Source organism: Hyla sarda, chromosome 5, assembly GCF_029499605.1.
Source record: "Hyla sarda isolate aHylSar1 chromosome 5, aHylSar1.hap1, whole genome shotgun sequence".
NCBI lineage: Eukaryota > Metazoa > Chordata > Amphibia > Anura > Hylidae > Hyla > Hyla sarda.
In genome coordinates this window covers 72,751,889-72,774,056 of record NC_079193.1, presented here as the reverse complement: position 1 = coordinate 72,774,056, position 22,168 = coordinate 72,751,889, and the positions used below count along the sequence as shown (strand labels likewise).

Below are 22,168 nucleotides of genomic sequence, written 5' to 3'. Positions count from 1 at the left end.
TTTGTCTAGTGAATAAATACTTCATGCAAGGGCGGGCTGACAACACTCAGGGCCCCTGACCAAATAAAGCAGGGGGGGACTCTCGTCCTATTGCACCCAAATTCTTCCTCATGCCCGTCCCCTACACACAAACTAAAATGATCTTATATGTGTGTGTATAAAACATGTTAACCTAGATAAGAAAAATTTTCCATGACCAGTAATAGCAGTATACAAGGAGGAAATATATACCACCACACAATAATTGGATAATACCACCATACATTACTGAATAAAACCACTATACACAGACCAGTATTTCCTCATACAGTGCCCATATAGTGGTAGATACTAGGGATTGACCGATATTGTTGTTGTTTTTTTAGGGCCGATACCGAGAATCTGTGGACTTTAAGGCCGATAGCCGATAACTTATACCGAAATTCCGGTATAAGTTATCAGCTATTTCAGCACCCCACCCGCCGCCCACTTCTCTCCCCCTGCTGGTCCTTAGTCCAACCACCGCTCCGGCCAGAGACCGCTGCTGATGCCCCATTTCCTTAACCATCGCCAGTTTTATAATTACCTGTTCCCGGGGTCCGCACTACTTTTGGCTCCAACGGCGTCCTGAGCTGTCACTGTGCTCACTGACGGTGACGTTGCGTTGAGGACGTCACTCCTCATTGTGCAGCGTAATGCAGGACGCAGCAGGAGCCAGAAGTAGCGCGGACCCCGGGAACAGGTAATTATAAAACCGGGGATGGGGGAGGCAATGGGGCAGCGGTGCAGGGGCATTATCGGATTATCGGCAAGGTAATTGCCTATACCGATAACATCCAAAATCGTGAATATCGGCCAAACCGATAATCAGTCGTTCCCTAGTAGATACCAGCTGTGCACAGGATCTGTATACTATGTGTGACTATATACAGGACCATATAGAGGTAGATACCAGCTGTGCACATAATTTGTATACCATATAATTGAGATATATAATATATATGATTACAGTTACATTTAGGGAACTCACAGATGTCTTTTATCTGATCGGCTGTGTCCTCTTTTCTGTCCAGATCAGACCACAATGTCGACTTCCAGCAAAACTTATCTCAACATCTGCATGACAAACATGTTAGACTGTGCATTTTTCCAGTGACCTCCTCTCGTCTACCCAATTGCCCCATGTATAGGCCCTGACCTGTAGTAATACCCTCCTTGGTTTCCTGCACAGAAAAGATAGCTAACTATGTAGTTAGGTAGCCGGGCATGTAAATAGCTAACTAGGTAATTAAGTAGTCAGGTATGTAATTAGGTAGTTGGGTAGCCAGGTATGTAGGTAGCTATTTAGGTAGCCAGGTATGTAGATAGCCAGGTATGTAGGTAATTAGGCAGGTATGTAGGTAGGTAGACCCTTCCACTACCACCACCACCTTTTGTGCCAGGTTAACATAAGTAAAAAAACAAAACAAAAACAGATACTGACCTGTTCCACACATCGATATTCTCTGTGTTACCGCCTGGCTGCATTCTTCTTGCTTCACAGTGCAGGTGGCGATGAGTGACGTCACTGGCGCCTACACTGCATGGTGGCTGAGGTCACATCTCCTCTCAGTGTAGGCCGCAGATGCCGTATGCACTGAAAGCAGCGCTCTGCTGCCTGGGGATCCGGGGCAAGTGTCCTGGATCCCCAATAGTAGCAGCGGGCCCTTCCCTGGCTGGGCCCTCGGACCATGTCCTGGCTTAATGAATACAGCAGAACATGAAGTCCTGTAAACATAAGGCCTTAAGCTGTTTATAGCCTGGTAAATCACACCAGGCTATGGAGGCCTCAACAATGCGAGTTTAGTCATTTCATGTGCAATCTGTCCCCTCTGCATCTGAAGGTTAGAATTGCAGAAGATTAGTGAGTGACGTGTTCTTCTTTACTCTTGTGGTGCATTTAGGGCCCTTGTGGAAGGGCAGACCCATCTGGCAGATTGGTGCTCATTTAATGGGTGCTTTACATGGTTTATTCATTTTTCTACCAGGGCCACACAAATGATTGCAGGGTTTTTCATGCAACCCTACACTTGCGTCATTGTCTGGCAAACATCCTGTTTACATGTACTTCAAACCAATGATGATTTTGACGTTTCCAGTGATTGGCTAACAAATGAGTGATTGCTCCTGGGGCAATCACTGGCTTGTTCAGCCCATGTGAAAGGCTCTTTAGGATTGTTGACACAAAGCACCATGTCACTCTTCTGTTTGTGCAGTAGAGCCAGAAGAGCATCTTGTTTGATGGCTGCATGTAAGCAGTACAAATGGCTAGTCCGTTTTAGCATTACTTTTTTTTCTGTTTGCTATGGGGATTTTCACCTGCTCTGGACAGTCCCTGACATAGACAGAAGTGTCAGCAGAGAACACTTTGGTCGTGACAGAAAAGAAAAAAAAGAAAAGAATTTCCTCTGTAGTATACAGCCGCTAATAAGTACTGGAAGGATTAACATTTATCTGATTAGAAGTAATTTACAAATCTGTTTAACTTTCTGGCACCAGTTGATTTAAAAAAATAAATGAATAAAATTCCACCGGAGTACCCCTTTAAGACAGTTTTTCACAAAGATGTCCAGGGTCCATGCGTGAGCTTTGTCTAGACTTACAGATCCTCTGTTTGAGGCTGGGAAATTTCCCATTCTATAGGAACTATACAGGAAAAGACTGTGCATGCAAAGCAGAGTTCCATCCTTAGAGAGCGACAACACTTTGTTCTAGCACAATATATATTTTTGGAGTTTTATTCTATCTAATTATTTTATTTGACATTTCAGGTATACTGTTCTAAGAAATAAAGACAGATTTAAATCCTGAGCCAGATGTGAATGATTTAGCGAACAGCGCTGTAGGCCGGGACGGAAATTTACTCTTCAGTAACTGCAGGACCATGGCTTGTGGGTCAAGTTTGGATGAGGTTGCCATGTCCTCAATTCCCCTGGTAGCATTAAATTATAATACTAGACACCGGCTGTCTCTGTACCTGAACCCAGACACGGTGGTGGCTGCAGGATGGACTCTTCTGGCAGAGGAAATGGATTATAACTATTTGGAGATCAGGAATTTTCAGATGCTCCCCAACCCAACTCTTGCTGTTCTGGAAGACTGGGAGAAAAAGTGTTCAAAGGTATCAGTTGGGCAACTCCTGGAACTACTGAGGAAAATAGAGAGGCATGATATTCTTACAGACATTACACCTTTAATAGGTATGTTGCATTACATTTCTAATAGACATCTGTATGATTTATTTACATCTTAGGATTTGTTCCGGTCATGCACTTTGTCCAGGAGCATTTTCTGGACAAAAAATGCTGGGACCCCCCCCCCCCCCCCCCCCAATCCTGTGAAAAAAGGGGCTGCAAGACGGATTCAACAATGTGCCCCCTTTCTTGCTAGGTGGGGCTGCTGGTCACCCGATTCTGCAGGGATTTTCCATCAGCCCTATTCATTTGAATGGAGCTGTGTTGCAGTGTTCACCTACATAATGTGCAGGGAAAGACTGAAGGGGCCGCAGCCCTGGATCAGCACCGTGCTGGATACTTTTATTATCTGGATTGTTGGGTTTCCAGAGGTCAAAGTCTAACCAGTCCTAAAATGATAGCACATCCTAGCAATAGGTGGGAATAACTCTTTTTCATATATTTTTAGAGGGTTTTCAACATGCTGGAATAGTTCTTTCCAGTTAAGGCTCCTTTCACACTACAGTTTTTGTCCGGTAGGTGACGTCCATTAGAAAGATAGCAGTAGAAAAATTTGTGCATGTCATGTCTTTTTCTCCCGCTATCATAACGGGACTTATAACGGATGTTAGAGGAATCACATTCAAGTGAATGGGATCCTCTTTGCCCGATATAACTCCCATTTTGCTCCGTTATAATAATAGATGTTAATGTCAGCCAAAGTAGGGGGAAAAAAAGCCATTAATGTCCGTTGGTAACGGAGCAACAGTCCTAGTGTGAAAGGAGCCTAATCCTAATAAAGTCACCGACGTCTTATCATGTAAATCAGTGTTTTCTAAACAGTTTGTCTCAAACTGTTGCAAAACTACAACTCCCAGAATGCCAGGACAGCCTTTGGCCTAAATAATTAGTAATATGAAAGCATTTTTCTGGTCTGCTCACGGTTTTATATTTTATATAATGTATAAAATATAGCTCATCCTGGTGGGACAAAACAAGTTATTTTATTTGGTTCTAAAGTTTTCTAAAAAAAAAAGTATGCATGGAAGAGCAGACTCTAGAGCAGTGTTTTCCAATGAGGGTGCCTTCAGCTGTTGCAAAACTAGAACTCCCAGCATGCCCGGACAGCCTTTTGGCTGTCCAGGCATGCTGGGAGTTATAGTTTTTCAACAGCTGGGGGCACACTCGTTTAGGAGCAGGAACTCATTACCAGGAACACTACTTACATTAAGCTATACTAAAGCACCAGTGGTGCAGTATACAATTTCTTTATATTACTTGAAGTCTTCTTTGTCTTTATTCCCCAATATTAATAACTGATATCATTATATCCTCCAGAGTCGGACTGTAAGAAATATTTAAGGAAATGGGGGAGTGTGCCACCACCCTTACAAGTTGATACTGTGGACAGCAGTGGGGGAGTGGAGAGCTCAGGTTTGTGACTGCTTAAAAGGATTTACATTTTTTTTATTAGTTTCATGTTAATAAAAGCTTAATTTTATAATAAAACAATTATGTAACTTTGTCCAACTTTGGAGAACTTGATTTGTACAGGTTTTCTTCCATTGAATGGATATCAATTAGGGATGTCCTGATAGCATCTTTTTAAGACGGAATATAAGTACTGATTCTTATTTTTTTTTTAAAGTACTCGCCAATACCAATTTCCGATACTCTTTCTATGTCATGTGACAGGGCTTTTAAAATTTTTTTTTTAGTTTTAATTAGGGATCGACTGATATCGTTTTCTTAGGGCCGATACCGATAATCGGTGCAGGTTAGGGCCGATAGCCGATAACTTATACCAATATTCCAGTATAAGTTATCGGCTATTTAACCCCCTGCGACACCGCTGCAGATCATTGATTTAAAGCGGGCGCTTTAATTCAATGATCTGCAGTGGCTTTTGCGGGGCCATAGGCCGCCGCCACCACCCGCTTCTCTCCCCTACCTGTCAGGGTGGTCCGGGCCATCCATCCTTCCTGTAGTGTCCGGGGGCGTTCCGGGTGAAGAGTGAACTGGTCCGGGCTGTCCTTCTTCTCCGGCGGTCATCTTCTCCACTCCGGGCAGGCTCCGGCCTCGTAACGCAGCATAGACGCCGCTGCGCAGTGACGCCCGTGCGCAGCGACGCACCTGACGTCACGGCGTAGCGGCGTCTATGCAGCGTGTACTAGGCCAGAGCCTGCCCGGAGTGGAGAAGAGGACCCCGGAGAAGAAGGACAGCCCAGACCGGTTCACTCTTCACCCGGAACGCCCCCGGACACTACAGGAAGGATGGATGGCCCGGACCACCCCCATTACGGGTACGTTTAATTTTTTTATTGACTCGGAGGGTGGGGGAGGGGCCCGACCGGTATAGTGGTATGGGCAAAAATCCATACCGGTATACATCACGGTGGGGGGTGCGGTGGGTCGTGGGTGCGGCAGGTCGGGGGGGGTGGCGGTCGCGGTGCAGTGGGGGCGGTGCGGGGGGCGGGGCATTATCGGCTTATCGGCAAGGTAATTGCCGATACCGATAATGCCCAAAATCGTGATTATCGGCCGATAATATAGGCCATACCGATAATCGGTCGATCCCTAGTTTTTATAAGTAAGAGGGATATATAAATAAATATATATCAAATTTTTTTTTTCTTCAAAACAACGTTTCAACCTACTCAATGAGGTCTTTTTTAAGCTTGAAAAAGACCTCCTTGAGTATGTTGAAACGTCTCTTTTCACTTTGGGTGAATAAAACCATTTTTTCGCTGGAGTGTCGCCCTGCTTTTGGAATTGTACTGCTTGTACCCGCCTGGATCCTGGGATTGAAATCCCACCCAGTGCCACTCTTTTCTCTACTATATAGATAGATAGATAGATAGATAGATAGATAGATAGATAGATAGATAGATAGATAGATAGATAGATATAGAGATAGATATAGAGATATATATAGATATAGATATAGATATATATATTTATTTTAAAAAAATAATTTCCTTTTTGAAAAGGGGGGTGATTCAAACTTTTATTAGGGAAGGGGTTAATTCACATTTATTACTATAATTTTTTACACATTTGTCCCCCCCCCATAGGGAACTATTACATGCAATCTGTAGATTGCATACACAGATCAATATTGTGCCATGGCTTAGCATTGATCATTGTTATCTGCGCTCCTTTACTACTGCCCGTTATGGATGGCTGCAGTATAGGAGCCACGATCGGCCGGCACAGAGCATGGTAAGGGACCTCCGGCTGTCCTCTCAGCTGATCGGGACACCATGAGGAAATTGCGGTGATCCCAATCAGTATCCCTGAGCTAACCGGCAGTTAATTTCAGGAATTTTAGACACAAAGGGTTAATGTCGGACATCACTGCGATTGGTGATGTTCGGTTTTAGCTACAAGTCGCGGCTATGACATGCGCTTATCTGCCGAGCGTTCTGCATAGTTAGGTAGCGTGCACAGTGCCATCTCTGATTCCCGCCTGCAGGTATCTGATTAGGTATTGGGGACATTTGCACGAATACAAGTACTTGTGCGAATGTCCAGTATCTGTACCGATAACTATACCAGTATCTGTATCAGGGCATCCTTAATCACAATGATTGTTTTCATTCACTGACTGCAAGCAGAGCTATAGAATTAGTACATGAATGAAAACCCAGACTGACTTGGGTCTGTTGTTCATCTTTGAGTCTTTTTTTAGGCTGATTTATCAAACCTTGTGGGATGAGAGAACATTGCGCTACTGATGTGTTTAGTTCATATAGAATTGCCAAAAGTGGATTCATTTGTAGACAACTGTAGCAGAGAACAGGACAATGTCTGCAGGGGTCTATGAATGTAAACAAGACTGATACCATTTACAAACCAAAAAAGGATATTAACCCCCTAGTGACCGCTCATGCATGTTGTTTTTACAAGTTGACTTGGACTATGCTGACTCCTTTTCATGGCATCAACTTAACAGCCCGCAGTGGGTCTCCCATCCTGGGATCGCAGGAGCTCTGCTGTCAGTGACATGGCCAAGCAATATAATGAATTTGTAGGGCTTTGTCAGACAACCAGCAACCTGGCTACGCGGTTGCTGGGTGTCTGTGGGTTTGCATGGCAGCCTGGGACCTTTTAAAAGCCCCTTGACCTGCTCTGTATGTGCCTCTAGATTGCCTGTTAGCTTAATGCTGACAAGAATTATACATTATAGTGTATTTTATCAGTGATCAGAGGATGGCATGTGAAGGTCTGCTTAGTTAAAAAGTCAATAAAATATAAAGAAAAAAATAAATTATTCACCCAAAATAAAAATTAATGTTTAATAAAAATAAATAAAAAATGTAAAAACCTACACAATGACCCAAGCTATAAAATGACCCAATCTATAAAATATCATTATTTATCTTGCACAAAAATTACTACCGAAGTCGCATAAACAGAGTAGCCCACGGGGCTATGCAGTTTGTGTAACTTCCAATAAAGTCAACAGGAGTAACACAAATTGGGCCTCATTTACTAAGAGTTTCGGGTTTTTACTATATGGGAAAAGTTGTTTCAGACTTGCAGGATTCCTCTCTATTCACTATTGGGAAAAGTCAGGAACCTTTTCTGACCAGCTTTTTCTAGGTCGATATTTCCAGCCATTTACCCACAGGATTTTCTGTGAATTCCATAGTAAATTGGTTGGGTTGTGAAACCACGCCCCCTTTGCGACAGACCACGCCCCCTTTGCGCCTTTTCACAGTGCAATGTCTGGTTTGTTGGATTTTTCAGGCGCACACTGGCGGAGACATGTCTCAGACACTCTTCGCCAAAATAACCAGACAAAAACCGGTCGGTTTCAGCTTAGTAAATGAGGCCCACTGTGTAACTTCCTTGCTTTTGCTGCTGTTGGCTTTGCTGACCAACTTCAGCCACCGCAAACAGGCCAGAGGGGGCTGGAAAAAGCCAATGGAGGAGATGGGAAAACCTCTTTTAATTATATTCCTGGTAAGAACTTTAAGGATGGCAGTCACCACATTAAGCTGAACAAATCGTTCCTTTATTCGTACATCATAACAAAGTGCATGGTGCAGCTAGATCCGCAGCGGGCGGTGATGCCGGGACCTCTCCCAGTAAGGTGCGACAGCTGTTTCGTAGCTACTTCATCAGGCCAGGAATATTGTGTGGAAGCGTTATGTGCCAGACAGGATAGAGCACAACCGGCTTTGACCTGCATCACTCACATCAGCACAACATAGGCTGTTTGAAAATCCTCTGTTGCGCAGACAACTTTATGCAGTGCCAGATATTTTAATTACCGTATGTTGTTTCTAACTATCATTTAGAATTTATTTTCGAAGATCAAATAGAAGTACTTTTTAATTTTTTATTCTGCAGGACAAACACCAGAAAATTTTGATGCATTCATCTGCTACTGTCCCCAGGATATAAAGTTTGTGCAGGAGATGATCAGCCGATTGGAGCAGACTGAACATAAACTAAAGCTGTGTGTGTTTGATAGGGATGTTCTCCCGGGAACATGCCTGTGGTCTATAACAAGTGAGCTTATAGAAAAGAGGTAAGTATGGTGCTTCTCTTCAAGATTACACCTGTGACAGAACTTTGCTGCCGCTTTAAAATTTTCACCTACAGACCCAAATAAGGGCTTGTGTTTTGCTCTGCTAACTGTACTATGTAATGAAATCACTCATTTTACCATCAAATCTACAGCAAAATGAAAAAAGATATTTATGTGAAGAAATCGGGGGGGAAAGCAATTCAGCAACTTTTGGGGCTTCCATTTTACTCAGTGCACTTTTCAGTAGACATTACATGTTATATCTATTCTGTAGGTCCATACGATTAGAACGATACCCAACCTATATAGCTTTTGTTTTATTTTACTACTTTTTAAAAATTATAACTTTTTGTATTAAAATTTGTATGTTTTAAATAGTCCTCTTCTGACCCCTATAACTTTTTTATTTGATGACGATACTTGCCTAATCGCGTTCCCTGCTCCGTTCTCACGCTATCTTCTTCTGTATCTTTTGTTCCAGGGCTGACTTGGAGCGTGGGCAGAGCTCCGTGACGTCACCGCTGCTGTGTGCTTAGCAGCAGGAGCCAGAAGAGAAGGGGAAGCGGTGATGTCATGAAGCCCCACCCATGCTCCAAGTCTGCCTCAGAACAGAAGATATCGGAGAAGATAGCGTGAGAATTGGGGCATAGAACGGGATCAGGTAAGTATTGTTGTCTTCAGGGTCTGTACCAACAAGCCAGTGCAGGTGAAACTGATGACAGCTTTCCTTTTTAAGTGATTAATAGGAAAATTGAGGCTCAGGATCTTGAATACTGGATAGACATTTATTAATTGTTTAAAATATGTAATGTGCTCCGTGATGCACAGGGCCCTTGTGGGTCAGTGGGGACACAAAATACAATAGTCACATCTTAAAGCTGCTGAAGAAAAGTCCTATGGAGGCCTTGAAATGCGTCCAGCTCGGCTATTAACGCCACATATATCCAGCCTCTATATTGGAATACAGCTATTATGCTTATACGGCATCCGCTAAGCCCCAGGTACTTATGCGCATTGCCACGGCCAAGAGGACGCCACATGCCCTTTTACCACATCGGGGATTACCTGTACAGCTTCAAAAAAAAACTGGATTTTTCATTATTGCTGTAACTTCTGAGACGGCTTAGTCTCTATCAGCATATGCCACACATAATAGGACCGTGAATTTGAACATTCTCTCCACACATTCTACGCGATTTGGAAAAATTCACGGCTCATTGAAGCGCTGCAGTCCCCATCATTGAAGCCCACTATCACCGCTAACTTTATGAGACGGCCGAGTCTCTAAGCAGCAATCTATCCTTCAGCTCTTCAGTACTGCAAGTATACTTAACATTGCTACTGTTTGCTCATAAACACTGCTAGTATACCAGACATTGCTACATTGTTACCATGCAATAATTGTTACATTGTTGCCAACGGATACCACTCATTCTACAAACAGCGCATTGAACAGTACAATTCTGCACTTTACATATTCGTTTCTATTCAAAAGACACGTGCACCACTATTTATTATATTGATTGTATTTTATTATACATTTTTATATTATAATGTATTCTATGCTATCTATGTCATTTTATAATTTATTAAGTTGTATTTTGTGTCCCCGCTGACCCACAAGGGCCCTGTGCATCACGGAGCACATTACATATTTTAACCCCTTAAGCGTTTTTCCATTTTTGCACTTTCGTTTTTTCCTCCTTACTTTTTAAAAATCATAACCCTTTCAATTTTGCACCTAAAAATCCATATGATGGCTTATTTTTTGCGCCACCAATTCTACTTTGTAATGACATCAGTCATTTTACCCAAAAATCTATGGCGAAACCGAAATTTTTTTAATTTTGAGACAAAATGGAAGAAAAAACGCCATTTCATATCGGCTCCATTGGTGGACACAGACCATGGGTGTATGCTGCTGTCACTAGGAGGCTTGACACTATGGCATCAAGAAAAGTCGGCTCCTCCCAGCAGGGTATACCCGCCCACAGGCACCTGAGGTAATCAGTTTTAGCTTAGTGTCTTAAGGAGGTGGACATGGTCTGGAGTTCTCCAGACCAGGTCTTATGTTTTATTATTTTCCTAGATTAGGGATGTGTTAGTTTTTTATTCCTTTTTCTTTCCTGTTTTCAGGTGGGGACTCAGGAACTGCGGCTCACTGTTTCCCCATTGCAATTGAGGGGGCACAGACATTACGTATATGTGCTGTTAACCCCCTCTCGCCAACGGTCAGCGCCTGGGGTTGTACCTCATGGGTCCGGGTCCCCCTATCTCCCTGCTCGCCTCGCTCGCACATGGTAGCCCGGCGTGATGCAGGTGACAAAAGGCTGACTGAAAGCTTCATAGAAGACTTCATTAGGGAAGTTCTTCTGACTGAGGTGAGTATTTTTCACTTTCTCCCTTAGGTGCAGATTTGCAACCTCTGGAGACCCTCCGTTTTGGCCCACCTTTCTCAGGGTCTAATGGGGCTGGCCTGGACAAGGGGGTCTCTTTATTACTGGGGTGAGCAGTGGCATTTTGGATGTGGCACAGCTTACTTGACATTTCATTCAAACAGATGTGGGTTTTTTACTTTAAGCATCTGACAGCCGCGGCGTTCTTCTATGCGGGCGCACGGAGCGCCGGCTTACTTTCACTTTCGGCAGCAGGCTGCTGCTGGCGGCGTCTCGCCCGCTCAGTTCCCCGCGAGCGCATATGTGAAGGACATGTGCGTTGGGGGCAAGGAGCGGGCGCCATTACTGTGTTTCTTGTTGAAATTTCGGCGGCCGGTGTGCTTTAGCTCCGCCCACCCAGGCCACCGGAGCTTCTAGGGGCGCGAAATGACCACCAATCAGCGCTGTGTGCGCGATTATGGTAGCAGGGGCCAATCAGCAATGCCCCTGCTTCTGGCACGCCCCTCTCTTGCTATTGGCCGGCATTTCTCCCTTCTCTATCTACACTAGAGCGGAGTTCTCCTCACAGCAGCTGCCCTGGGTACACAGACTTGGGTGAGAGAGTTCTTTTTTCACTATGTCCGTGCCCAGAACTGTTCCTCCCTCTAAACAGACAACTGGAGCGTTAGTTTCCCATTTTGTCTGTAAATGCTGTAACTCCAAAATGCCCGGTTCTGCTGAACCCACTTGCTCTGCCTGCTCCCCAAGACCCCCCTGCTATTCTACCCCGGTTGTCTTCCAGACCCGGTGGGTTTGGCCACCCCTCCAGCCTGGGTTTTCTCCCTCCCCCAGTCTATATCCGACTTGGCTCAGGTCTCCCGTTATGTGGTGACTGCTTTGGAGTGGCCCTCCTGGCCCTCCGGAGGGTCCCGCTCTCCCCCAATACTGACGCTCTCGCAGGGGTGTTTTTCATCTGACTCATCCTCCGAGTCTTCTGGCAGGCACGGGCGCTCCCCTCACAGGCATCGCCCTGTTACTCCGCCCTGTAGCAAGCGTTGCTCCCCTAGAGGACGGTCCCATGGTCGCCGCTCTGGCTCTCCAGACCCGCGTACCAGGTCCGTCTCCTTCTCTTCCAAGGCCACCTCACACGTTCCCATTTACCTGGAGATCTTGTGGATGAAGTTTCCGATTCGGCCTCTGATTCAGAGGACCGCACGGATATGTCGGACATAGTGCACTCATTGGTCTCGGCCATAAGAGACACCTTCCATCTAGAGGACCAGGAACTTCGGACGTGGCTCCAGAAGTTTCCTTTCATTGTGCCCAACCTCCAGGGCTGCCTCACCTCGTTCCCATTCACCCGGAGAACTTGTGGATGGGGTTTCTGATTCGGCCTCCGACTCAAAGGAACGTACGGATGCCTGATGTGGTGTACTCGTTGGTTTCAGCCATAAGAGACACCTTTCAGCTAAAGGACCCAGGAACCAGAAGTCTCCTTTTTCGTGCCCAACCGGCACCCAAGACCTTCACCTCTCACGCTGAATTTTACGCCTTGCTGGTATCCGCCTGGAGGCACCCTGACAAGAAGTTTCAGGAAACGAAGAAGGTTCAAGCGCGGTATCCCTTCGCCAAGGACCTCATTGCTCGGTGGACCTCCTCTCCAACTGGATCTGCCGGTCTCCCACCTTTCTAAGGTGCCTACTTGGCCGTTGGCTGATGCGGCTGCCTTCAAGGATCCAGCTGACATGAAGGTGGAGACTTTGGCAAACTTTGCCTTTGAGACAGCAGGATCTTCCTGCTTTTGCTTCGGCCTGGGTGTCTAGGGCCCTTTCAGTATGGTCTCCCATCTTCGCCAGGGTAGTCTTCAAGATCCCTTTGGAGGATTTATTTCATCTAGCTCTCCGATGCTCCGCAGCTGGAGATTTTCTGTGTTCTGCTTCCATGCGAAGCCAGTATGCTGCCTTTGCCACAAGCTACCTGGTAGCCACCGTCCCTCCATGTGGCTTAAAGCCTGGAATGTGGACGCCGCCTTCAGGAAGTGAGGCGACGGGCGGAAAAGTTCTTTTATTACCTCTGGATAAGGCTCACAGAACCGCTTTCCGTCGTAAGTCCTCCTTCAGGTTCTGCGGACCTTTGGTGCCCCCAAAGGGTACCAACAAAGGGTCCAGCCGGGCGCCTTCACGGGAAGAGGGCTCCCTCCTTCCGGACCTGTCCCTCCCGGAGGTCGGCTATCCGTTCCGGCCATTTTACGGCCCCATCAGACAACCGTAGGCCTTCCTCGGTCTGACGGGTCGCCCACACCCACCGACCTTTCTCGGGTGGTTGGTCGCCTCTTACTCTTCTGGGATGCCTGGACCATGCACATTGAGGATCCAGCTCCTTTTTTTTTATCCAGGGAGTAATTGTCCGGGTTCCTTCAGGGGAACGTTTTCAAGGTCTATTCCAACCTCTTGTGGTCTCCAAGAAAGGTGTTTCTGTTCGCCCAATCTTGGTTCTCGAGTATCTCAGCCAGCATCTTCTGCTTTCCCATCCCGAATGGAGTCTCTCCGTTCGGTGTTGGCGTCCCTAGTTCATGGGGAATTTTCGTTCCTCGGTGGACATCAAGGATGCCTGCCTCCACATCTCATTGTTCCGGTCATCAGCGGTACCTCCGCTTTGCAGTTCCGGACGGTCATTTTCTATTGTGGCTCTCCATTTCGGTCTGACTACTTCTCCGCGGACCTTTACCAATGTCCTGGCGCCTGTGATAGCCCTTTTACGGACAACAGTTGTTTCCGTGATTCCTTACTTGGACAACCTCCTGATCAGAGCTCCAGCCAGGGCCCAGATCCTGGAGAGTCCTAGTCTCCACCTCCAGACCTTGTCTCACTTCGGTTGGATGCTCAATCGGGACAAGTCCAACCGCACTCCTGGGGCTCCAGTTCGACGCGGCCTCTGCCCGATTCGACTCCGCCGACCAGTCGGCTGACTTTCTTATCAAGAGTCCGACGACTTCAGCACCCTGCTCCAGTTTCCATTCGCTTTTGCATGGATGTCCTGGGTCGGTTATCGGCGGCCGTGGAGGCTGTGCCATTTGCCCAGTTTCATCACCGACCTCTTCAACTGGTGATTCTCTTCTGGTGGGACAGGTCTCCATTGTCACTCGACCGCAAGATCGTTCTCTCTCGATAGTCTTGTCGGTCCCTTCTATGGTGGCTTAGTTCCCCCCCACCCCTGCTTTTTGGGGGGGTGCTCCTTCCTGACGCTCTCTGCCACTCTGTCGGGCTGGGGAGGTGTTTTTCAAGGACCGGCCAGCCTGGGGCCTTGGTCCCTCGAGAAGCCCTTTTCCCCTTCAACATGTTGAGGCCTAGGGCATTCCTTTCTCTGCTTGCTTCTTGGGAAATTCCCTTCTGGGCAGAACTCAGGTTTCCGGCCATCTCAGCGCTCTCATTCCGGGCGTCTCTGGGATGTGGTCTTTCTCAGCCAGTCCTCAGCCTTGCCGTCTCTGCTTTTGACGGCGTGGTGGTTGAGACAGCGGTTCTGAGTACCTGCGGTTTCTGTTCCCAAGTGGTTCGCATGATGCTGAGGGCTCACAAGCCTTCCTCTGCAAAGATTTACCACCATACCTGGCGGTCTTATTTCTGTTGGTGTGAACCTTTTTTCTCCGGTCGTGGTTGGCTTTCAGCTCCCTTAGGGGGTCAAAGATTCGGCCGTTTCCATTCTTTTTCAACGTTCTCTGGCATTCAATTATCATGTCCGAACCTAGTTCGGGGAGTGGCACAAGCTGCCCCTCCTTATCAGCCCCCTTTTTTTCCCTTGGGACTTGCACTTGGTCTTAGATGCCCTGCAAGGCCCCCCATTTGAACCTCTCAGGGACATTTCTTTTCGCTTCCTTCCCCGGAAGGTGGCGTTCCTTATTGCTCTTCCCTCTGTTAGGAGGATGTCAGAGCTGGCAGCTCTCTCCTGCCATTCTCCCTTCCTGGTTTTATACCAGGACAAGTTGTTTTGTTTTACATCCAGGTCCGTCCTTCTTACCTGATATGGTTTTGGCTTTTTCATCTCAATGAGAACATCGTCCTACCGTCCTTTTGTCCGGCCCCTTCTCATCCCTGGAAGCATTTTTTCCACAACCTATTGTGGTCGTTGGACAAGACAACCATTTTGGGAGCTTACCGCTGCAAGGGGAAGATCCCACCCTTCGGGGTTTTGTCTCATTCCACCCGTTTTTCGGGGCATCCTGGGCCCTCCGCTACGTGGCTTAGGCCTTGTAGTTCTGTAAGGCGTCCGTGTGATTGTCTTTGCACTCTTTCTCAAGGTGCTACCAGATTCATACCTTCGCATCAGTTGATGCTACTCTTTTGCTGTAAGATGTTGCAGACGGCGGTGGTCCCACCGTCCACATGTCTGATTCCTTACTCACCCAAAGGAACGGCTTTGGTACGTCCCATGGTCTGTGTCCCCCAATGGAGCCGATAGAGAAAAGGAGATTTTTTATGCTTACTGTAAAATCTCTTTCTCGAAGGATCCATTGGGGGACACGGCTCCCACCTTTTTTTTCTGTGTTCTTATTTCAGTTATCTGTCCGAATGTGTGTTCAGTTGCCTTTTCTTCTGGTTGCTCGGACAGTCTGTGGTTTTCTCTTGACCTGTCGGTCTTCTCCTATTGCTCTGGGACTAAAACTGATTACCTCAGGTGCCTGTGGGCAGGTATACCCTCCTGGGAGGAGACTACTTTTCTTATTGCCATAGTGTCAAGCCTCTTAGTGACAGCAGCATACACCCATGGTCTGTGCCCCCCAATGGATCCTTCGAGAAAGAGATTTTACGGTAAGCATAAAAAAATCTCCTTTTTGTAAATTTCGGGGGCTTCTGTTTCTACATTTTTCATTAAAAATGACACTTTATCTTTTATTCTGTAGGTCCATATGATTAAAATGATACCCTACTTATATAGGTTTGATTTTTATATTACTTCGGGAAAAAAATCATAGCTACATGCAGGAAAATGTATATGTATAAAATTGTCCTCTTCTGACCCCTATAACTTTTGTATTGTTCCATGTACAGGGGGTTTGAGGGCTCATTTTTTGCGGCGTGATCTGAAGTTTTTATCGGTACCATTCATGTTTTGATCAGACTTTTTGATCGCTTTTTACTCCTATTTTTATATTCATATATTTGGCAATCAATCGCTGTTCGGACGTGCAGGAGGAAGGTAAGGCACCCTCCTGCTGCGTCCCAGCTGTTTGGGACATCGCGATAAAATCGCGATGTCCCGATTAGCCCAACTGAGCTGCTGGGATGGTTTTACTTTCACTTTTAGACGCAGCGATCAAAGTTGATCGCCGCGTCTAAAGAGTTCATGCCGGACAGGCGATGTCCGGCATTAGCCATGGGTCCTGGCTGCTGATAGCAGCCGGGACTATGCGGGTATGATGCGATCTCAGCTCCTGAGCTCACTTCTTAACCCTCCTGTGCTGAAGCGCCGTAAAAACCCGGCGTTCTGCGGCAAGGGGTTAAACAATTAATTAAGAAATGTCTAAAATTTTCCTTTTAATCACTTTAACTTTCCGACACCATGGGTATAGGCGCCATTTGAGTTGCTCGGATCAAGGTTACTAGCAGATAGGAGCCTCTCCTATTTTCTATATATTCCTATTTAGGTTTCCTTTTAAGGTCTAGAATCCCCTTTCATAGGAAGTACATAAACTCTGACGAGAATAATGTCTATTTTACAGGTGTAGGAAGATGGTGGTTGTTATATCTGATGATTACCTGGACAGCACTGAATGTGATTTTCAGACCAAATTTGCTCTCAGCCTTGGGCCAGGTATGTTTTTTCTGTGTAAATAACCAACAATATCTATAGTATAAGAGATAAAGGGGCATTTTCCAGGATACTTTTTTATATGTAAAAGGGTGCAGGGTCTCGATATAACATGAAAAAAAATTCCTACCCTCTGCACATCCTCTGCTGGTGCCTTTCCAATGGTTCAGTTACCTGCTGTCAGCGCTGCTTGTTCTTCCTGCCCAGCCAATCACTAGCCCCAACATTGACCTGCCTCAGCCATTGATTAACTGTTGGGATGGAGAAGAGGAAGTGCTGACATCAGGGAACGGCTTTGGCAGGGGATTAGCATCAGGTAAGTACAAGTTATTGTTTTTATGTGTTACTAGCAATATATCAAGTTTCACTATTTTGGCCACGATTTTTGACAGAATCTGCTACAGAGACTGCAAACGACACCCCCAATGCAGATGTGAACATCACCTTAAAGGGGTAGTCCAGTGGTGAAAAACTTATCCACTATCCTAAGGATAGGGGATAAGTTTGAGATCGCGGGGGGTCCGACCGCTGGGGCCCCCTGCGATCTCTCTGTACGGGGCCCCAGCTCTCGGCCCAGATAGCGGGTGTCGACCCCCGCACGAAGCGGCAGCCGACACGCCCCCTCAATACATCTCAATGGCAGAGCCGGAGATTGCCGAAGGCAGCGCTTCGGCTCTGCCATAGAGTTGTATTGAGGGGGCGTGTCGGCCGCCGCTTCTTGCGGAGGTCAACACGCCCCCTTCCCGCGGGCTGTCGGGGCTCCGTACAGGAGATCGCAGGGGGCCCCAGCGGACGGACCCCCCGCGATCTGCAACTTATCCCCTATCCTTAGGATAGGGGATAAGTTGCTCACCACTGAGTCACCACTGGATATCTCCTTTAAAGGAAAAGCTTTCAGTTCTTATTTATGATATGAACTGCAGACACTGTCAGATAGGGAATAGTGCAACATACCTTTGTTAGTGTTGATGGGTTTTACACAACTTATAAAATTATTTTCTCCATGGGCTGAAGTGTTAAGGATGCTGGGATGAGCTGCTTAAGTGTCACAACATTGCATGGGATCAGGTGACAGATCTTGGTGCTGTAAACCAGGGAGGGAAGGTAAAGCCAGGAGGCAAGCAATCCTGAGACACTTAAAGGAGATCTGCAGTATTAGACATTTATCCTCTATACGCAGGCTTTGCCGTGGCCCTCCCGTGCAGGAAGCGTGTTGGCTGCAGCGTGATGCCGTGGTCGACACGCCCCCTCAATGTATCTATGGGAGAGGCGGAAGCGGAGAGGCGGATTCCCATAAAGCCATATGGAGTGGGCGAGTTGTCAACCTCAGTGAGGTAAACGACACGTGCATTGGCTGCGAGCAATACCGGGTCCCCGTACGGGAGATTGTGGAGGTCCCAGCGGTTGGACCCCCCGAGATCAGACACTTATCAGACACTGGATAGGTGATAAGTGTCTAACCTTGAAGTACTCCTTTAAGCAGCTTGGCTCTTCCTCCTTGAGCCTGGAGAATAATCTATAATTTTTTAGTTATGGCAAACCAATCTGCTGTGAAGATGAAGTGGTTACACGTATACAATAATGAAAATGTTATGTCATTGCTTTCCTCTGCACAGGTGCCCGTGAGAGAAGGCTGATCCCAGTTAAATATAAACCCATGAAGAGACCATTTCCCAGCATCCTTCGTTTCATCACTGTGTGTGACTACACAAACCCTCATATCCAGGGCTGGTTCTGGGACAGACTTGCCAAGGCACTTACGAAATAAGTGAAAGCCAATTTATTGTCACCCCTACTAAAATGGTTGTGGTTTTAAAACAGAGGTATATCCACCTACATTATATTGGAGCTGACCTTCTATGCAAAACATATGTGCCTTTAAAAAAAAAAAGGAAAGAAAATACAGAAGATATAAAGTTCTAGACCTTCCCTCTGTTTAAATGAGACCTACAACAGAGTGCAGTTCTGGATCTCAGAAACTACTAATAATCAGAGAACATATATATACAGAATATATACATTATGGCCCATGCACACTACCGATATTCCGCTCTGAATAAGTTCTTTCTGCTTGCAGCAGAATCCCGTTGGTCTCAATGGGATTCTACTGCTCAATGCATACTATGTAAGTCCCATTGTGGATCTGGATTCTGCCAAAAGAAAGCCCATGTTCTATGGTATTTTCTTTTGTTCGCTTGTTTCCACTTTAAAATATGCACAAAATAAGCACAGATTTGAGGCGCCACCGATCTGCTGATTAAATTCCTATTTGAATTTCTATAGTGTGCATGGGCCTCTACTACTACTATATTATAATGTTTGCTAACTTAGGGTGGTGGAACTTCTGAATGTATATATTCTAAAGATCGTCATCATTGCTGTTGTAGGGGACTTTGTGAATTATAATAATGTAGAGAGTAACTCAAAGGCTATGGACACCTACACAACATTTTTTTATTTGTTTCCTTTATGCACAATGAAGCATCTTTCTAATTAGATATTTAGAAACAAATGTCCTATTTTAGCTGCTACTTAGGGAAAGATAAATCCTTCTGAGATAACAGCAGGGAAAGGAAAGTAATCTCTCTGGCTGTAAGACAACTAGCAACAACCCCTTGGTGACATGTCAAGTACCTGTACAACATGTGCACACTAAGGCCCCTTTCACACTGCTGATATTCCCCGTCAGTAAGGCCATCAGACTCCCTTTTTTTTTTTTTGTTCCGTTTGACGGCCGTAATTTTGACTGGTCATAACGTCCAATAACTGATCCCGATTGACCCCATTATAGTCAATGTGGTTCGTCGGGCACCGCTAATTTCAGAGAGAAAAGTCAGAGAAAAAGTCGTCAAGCACTATTTTTTTCCTCTGTCTTTTCTCGATCCTAAAATAACGGGCTTCACACTGCCGAAGACAACCGGCTGTATGAATGAAGCCTTAGAGCTATTAGCCTACAGTCAACATCAATCACTGACATCAGCCATCACGCTAATGTCATTAGTTTAACCCCTTAAATGCTCCTAAAGTGATCACACGATTTAGAAGGCTAAGTGACCGGCACCACACTGTACTAGAAAAGCACTGGGAGGACTTAAAGGGGTACTCCACTGGTAACTTAAAATTTTTAAATCAACTGGTGCCAGAAAGTTAAACAGATTTGTAAATTACTTCTATTAATAAAATCTTAATCCTTCCAGTATTTATCAGCTGCTGTATAATAATCCACAGAAAGTTCTTTTATTTTTGAATTTCCTTTCTGTCTGACAAGAAGTGCTCTCTTCTGACTCCTCTGTTCATTTTAGGAACTGTCCAGAGCAACAGAGGTTTGCTATGGGGATTTGTTCCTGCTGTGGACAGTTCCTGACATGGACAGAGGTGTCAGCAGAGAGCACTGTGGTCAGACAGTAATTTACAAATCTGTTCAACTTTCTGGCACCAGTTGATTTAAAAGAAAATGTTTTCCAGTAGAGTACCCCTTTAAAAAGTGTGAAAAAAGAACAATAAAGTAGTCTAAAAATACAAATTTCTCCCCTTTTTCCTATTTTTAAAATAGAGTATACAAAAAATAAATGTGTTTGGTATCGCTACATGCAACATAATCCAAACTATATAAAATATTACAATATTATTCCTGCATTGTTAACTGTGTAAATGAAAAGAAAAAAAAATACCAGAATTGCTGATTTTTTTTTCTTCTGTCACCTCATATCAGAAAAAAAACAAAAATAAATAAAATGCAATCAAAAAGGTCCATCTACCTCAATATTGTACTGATAAAAACTACAGATAAATATGCAAAAATTAATCATACTGTATTGTAGATGAAAATATAAAATTTTTATAGGGCAATTTTAAGCATACTTACTAAAGTGTTTTAAAAGTAGTAAAATAAATCTATCGTCTTACTAAATCACAGAATAATAACATTTCTGTTTTTACTGTAAAGTGCACTGGTTAGAAGGAAACCCCCTAAAAGCTGCACATTTAATTTCAGTTTTGTAAAATATTTTATGGCGCATGAAGGTGTTGTTACAAAGTACAAATTGTCCCTCAAAAAAAAAAAAACAAGCCTTCATAGTGCTTTGTAGATGGAAAATTAGATGAGTTATGGCTCGAAGAAGGCAAAGAGTAAAACATTCTTATTGGCCGGGTAAAATGATAGCGGTCAGTAGTAATAAAAATGTATATGTTATTAGATAAGTATTGGATAGACAACGTCCTTTAGATGGTGATATGAACTGAGTTTAGATGCATGGACTTCCAAAGGTCTTACTGTATGTGCCTCCATGTGGTATAACCTGTTCATCATAATCTACCTCCTGTTCTTAGGTTCTAGCTTTACTGCTATACAGTGATCCCTCAACTTACAATGGCCTCAACATACAATAGTTACAACATACAATGGTCTTTTCTGGACCATTGTAACTTGGACCCAGACTCAACATACAATGTTATGGACAGTCCAGATCTGTGATACCTGTCACAACTGGAGAAACTGACCAATCAGAATGGGCATTTCACTGGTAAATCGCCTCTATTACTGAAGTACATGCACTGACTGGTGTCTGGTAGCGCCCCCTACAGTACAAGGAGGAACTACAAGTTCTGTACTACTCCTGACCTGTGCCAGGGTTAGCTGCTCCTTTGGACACCAAGTAAGGGGGGCTCCATTTGGGACACTGTGTGTACTGTATAGGACCCTGAAGCCCCTGTCCTCTACATAGACCATTGTTTCCCAACCAGGGTGCCTCCAGCTGTTGCAAAACTACAACTCCCAGCATGCCCGGACAGCCAACGGCTGTCCGGGCATGCTGGGAGTTGTAGTTTTGCAACAGCTGGAGGCACCCTGGTTGGGAAACACTGACAGACAGTGATTACAGCTCCCAGCAGATCTTTCTTACTTTTATATGTAAGGATTTGTTTTATCTGTATTAGTTATCTACTTTAATTTTCTTTAATCCTCACCTTTTCCTATTTTTGGATGACATTTTGGGGCTTCAGAACCAATTACCAGGTTTCCATAGAGTTCTGGTCTCAACATACAATGGTTTCAACATACAACGGTCGTCCTGGAACCAATGAATATTGTAACCTGAGGGACCACTGTATAGTTGTAGGTGAATTTGCTTTGGAAATGTGTATAATGGTTTGCTCCTTAAGGGCCCACGCTATGTATTGTCTCACAGCTGGTCAGTGCTGTTCAAAAGCCATCATGCAATGAGGCTGTACATTAATAATTCACTATGGGAGAGTTCTTG

General features: G+C 45.1%; 1 protein-coding gene across 6 annotated transcripts in view; it reads left to right on the top strand.

The window, feature by feature from the left end:
* MYD88 (MYD88 innate immune signal transduction adaptor) overlaps nucleotides 1–21,631 on the top strand; it is a 31,569-nt gene extending 9,938 nt beyond the window's left edge. For all 6 annotated transcript variants that reach the window (XM_056519667.1, XM_056519664.1, XM_056519666.1 and 3 more), the window contains exons 2-6: nucleotides 2,790–3,218; nucleotides 4,530–4,625; nucleotides 8,550–8,730; nucleotides 16,822–16,913; nucleotides 18,527–21,631. In XM_056519667.1, the coding sequence (XP_056375642.1) occupies nucleotides 2,903–3,218; nucleotides 4,530–4,625; nucleotides 8,550–8,730; nucleotides 16,822–16,913; nucleotides 18,527–18,678 (837 nt within the window). In that variant the 5' untranslated portion in view covers nucleotides 2,790–2,902 and the 3' untranslated portion in view covers nucleotides 18,679–21,631. The remainder of the gene's footprint in view (nucleotides 1–2,789; nucleotides 3,219–4,529; nucleotides 4,626–8,549; nucleotides 8,731–16,821; nucleotides 16,914–18,526) is intronic.
* The last annotated feature ends 537 nt before the right edge of the window (nucleotides 21,632–22,168 follow it).